General features: G+C 60.2%; 1 protein-coding gene across 1 annotated transcript; it reads left to right on the forward strand.

Annotated features, from left to right (window-relative positions):
• Positions 1–72: 72 nt before the first annotated feature.
• On the forward strand, positions 73–1,883 carry KCNF1 (potassium voltage-gated channel, subfamily F, member 1). Its single transcript, XM_010852066.1, has one exon. It carries the CDS (start codon positions 73–75, stop codon positions 1,558–1,560), a length of 1,488 nt encoding a protein of 495 aa, XP_010850368.1. The 3' UTR covers positions 1,561–1,883.
• The last annotated feature ends 1,203 nt before the right edge of the window (positions 1,884–3,086 follow it).

Consider the following 3,086-nt stretch of genomic DNA (forward strand, 5'->3'; position numbering starts at 1 on the left):
CCGGTGGGACCCGCCGACCCTGCGGCGGCTGCAGGGCGCGGAGCCGAGGCCGCGCGGGCGCAAGCCAGGAGAATGGACGGGACCGGGGAGCGCAGCCTCCCGGAGCCGGGTAGCCAGGACTCCCGGGCGGACGACGACATCGAGATCGTGGTCAACGTGGGGGGCGTGCGGCAGGTGCTGTACGGAGACCTCCTGAGCCGGTACCCCGAGACCCGGCTGGCCGAGCTCATCCACTGCTTGGCCGGAGGCTACGACACCATCTTCTCCCTGTGCGACGACTACGACCCCGGGAAGCGCGAATTCTACTTCGACAGGGACCCGGATGCCTTCAAGTGTGTCATTGAGGTCTACTACTTCGGGGAGGTGCACATGAAGAAGGGCATCTGTCCCATCTGCTTCAAGAACGAGATGGACTTCTGGAAGGTGGACCTCAAGTTCCTAGACGACTGCTGCAAGAGCCACCTGAGCGAGAAGCGGGAGGAGCTGGAGGAGATCGCGCGCCGCGTGCAGCTCATCCTGGACGACCTGGGCGTGGACACGGCCGAGGGCCGCTGGCAACGCTGCCAGAAGTGCGTCTGGAAGTTCCTGGAGAAGCCTGAGTCCTCGTGTCCGGCGCGCGTGGTGGCCGTGCTGTCCTTCCTGCTCATCCTCGTCTCGTCGGTGGTCATGTGCATGGGCACCATACCAGAGCTGCAGGTCCTGGACGCCGAGGGCAACCGCGTGGAGCACCCGACGCTGGAGAACGTGGAGACGGCGTGCATCGGCTGGTTCACGCTGGAGTACCTGCTGCGCCTCTTCTCTTCGCCCAACAAGCTGCACTTCGCCCTGTCCTTCATGAACATCGTGGACGTGCTGGCCATCCTCCCGTTCTACGTGAGCCTCACGCTCACACACCTGGGCGCCCGCATGATGGAGCTGACCAACGTGCAGCAGGCGGTGCAGGCCCTACGGATCATGCGCATCGCCCGCATCTTCAAGCTAGCGCGCCACTCCTCCGGGCTGCAGACCCTCACCTACGCCCTCAAGCGCAGCTTCAAGGAACTAGGGCTGCTGCTCATGTACCTGGCCGTGGGCATCTTCGTCTTCTCTGCCCTGGGCTACACCATGGAGCAGAGCCACCCAGAGACCCTGTTTAAGAGCATCCCCCAATCCTTCTGGTGGGCCATCATCACCATGACCACGGTGGGCTACGGTGACATCTACCCCAAGACCACCCTGGGCAAGCTCAATGCGGCCATCAGCTTCCTATGTGGGGTCATTGCCATTGCCCTGCCCATTCATCCCATCATCAACAACTTTGTCAGATACTACAACAAGCAGCGAGTCCTGGAGACAGCGGCCAGGCATGAGCTGGAGCTGATGGAACTCAACTCCGGCACTGCTGGTGAGGGCAAGGCAGGGGGCTCCCGCGGTGACCTGGACCACCTCCCGCCGCCGGAGCCCGCTGGGAAGGAGGACCCCAGCTGGAGCAGCCGGCTGAAGCTGTCCCACAGCGACACCTTCATCCCCCTGCTGACCGAGGAAAAGCACCATAGGACCCGGCTCCAGAGCTGCAAGTGATGGGGGCCGACTCAGGCACAGACAGGCCGGCTGGTGGAGAGATGGATGGACCAGCGTGATGGGACTGTCCATGACTGCCCGGGAGGGGCCGTCCTTTGTCCCCTCCCTACCCACTCCTGAACAGAACTCTGGAGGCCCCCTTGGGCACCTCTGATGAGTCTGGGGTAAGATTCCCTTTGTGTTGTCCAGGGGCAGGGGAGGGAGACAGACAGGTGTCCAGGAGTCCCTGACAGTGTGGGGGTGATGGAGGCCATGGTCTGGTTGATGGCAAGAGCCCTCACCCGGTTCTGTATCTCCTTCAATAAAGCCTCCAGCTCTCTGCACCTGCCTATCTTCTAGGTTCTGTCTCACAGGCTGGCTGTTCCCCACTCCCCGACCCGGCACCCCTCTTTCAACTCCCAGATGTGGTTCAGCCCCACCGGGGAAGTAGGTGCACAGCCCAGGGTGATGGGGGGTGTTATTTTTAGTTAAAGGCTAATTAAAGAAGGGCTAATACTCAGGGTTCAGCCCAGGGAGCCTTGTCACATTCCAAGAGGCTCTGTGCCTCTGTTCCCTTCTGAGGAAAAGCTTGCTCCCAGGAGAGGGAGACTCCACAGAACGGGAAACACCGAATAGCGTGGTTACTGTTTATTTACCACCTGTGTGAGGCCCTTTCCACAACTTCTTTCCATTGCTTCCGGCAACGCTGTTAGCTAGGTACTCCCACTTCACAGAAGGAGAAACTGAGTTCCAAGGGCACACAGAGCAAGGATTCAGTCCCAGGACTGCTGAACCCAAAGCATATGCATTCACTGTGATGGGAGGAGGTCTTGGGACAGAAGACAGCTGCAGCCTGGGAGGGCGGCTGAGCTTCCTCTTTGTGGCTGTATCTGTCCTCCAGCTCTCCCTGTCTCCTGGAACCAGCACCTCTGAGGGATCAGCTGCAGGGACAAACGTGAACACAGCCCCTGCGGCCTGCTGCCAACCTGGTCTGAGAGCCCCCGGGAAACAGATGCAGACAGACCTGGGTTTGAATTCCAGGGATTGAGGAGGAAATCTCTGAGATGCCTTCTAGTTTCAAATCTCTGAGATGTCTTCTCAGAGAAATCTCTGAGCTGTTCTCTACCATCCCTCCCCTATCACTCCCTTCCTTGCTGTGTGACCTTCGTCTGGCTGATAACCTTTCTGATCCTCATTCTGATCACTTATTAAATGGAAGCACTATCTCAGAAGATCACAGTGCTTAGCACAGTGCCTGGCACATAGTAGCTGCTCAGTAAATGGCAGGCATTTCCGTTACTGTGTGCTGGGAGGGGTGTGAGGGCCACAGCTGCCCACTCTGGCCTCCATGGGGCCGGGTGGTCATGCTGACGGGGGAGGGGAGGACGCAGGGCCCTGTCACACTGTCCTCAGTCAAAGGCAGGCCCCTTGGCAGGGGCGTGGTCCCAGCAGGCCCCTCTGGCTGTCCACCTCCCACAAACCCCAGCGCCCCATTCTTCCTTCCCTGCCTGGGGCAGCTGGTGCAGAGGGAGGAGCCCTCTGCAGTG

Source organism: Bison bison, unplaced genomic scaffold (assembly GCF_000754665.1).
Source record: "Bison bison bison isolate TAMUID 2011002044 unplaced genomic scaffold, Bison_UMD1.0 scf7180017864307, whole genome shotgun sequence".
Taxonomy (NCBI): Eukaryota; Metazoa; Chordata; class Mammalia; order Artiodactyla; family Bovidae; genus Bison; species Bison bison.

Bases quoted from the DNA above. Each gene is read 5' to 3' on its own strand.
- KCNF1 (XM_010852066.1), top strand. From the start codon at position 73: ATGGACGGGACCGGGGAGCGCAGCCTCCCGGAGCCGGGTAGCCAGGAC.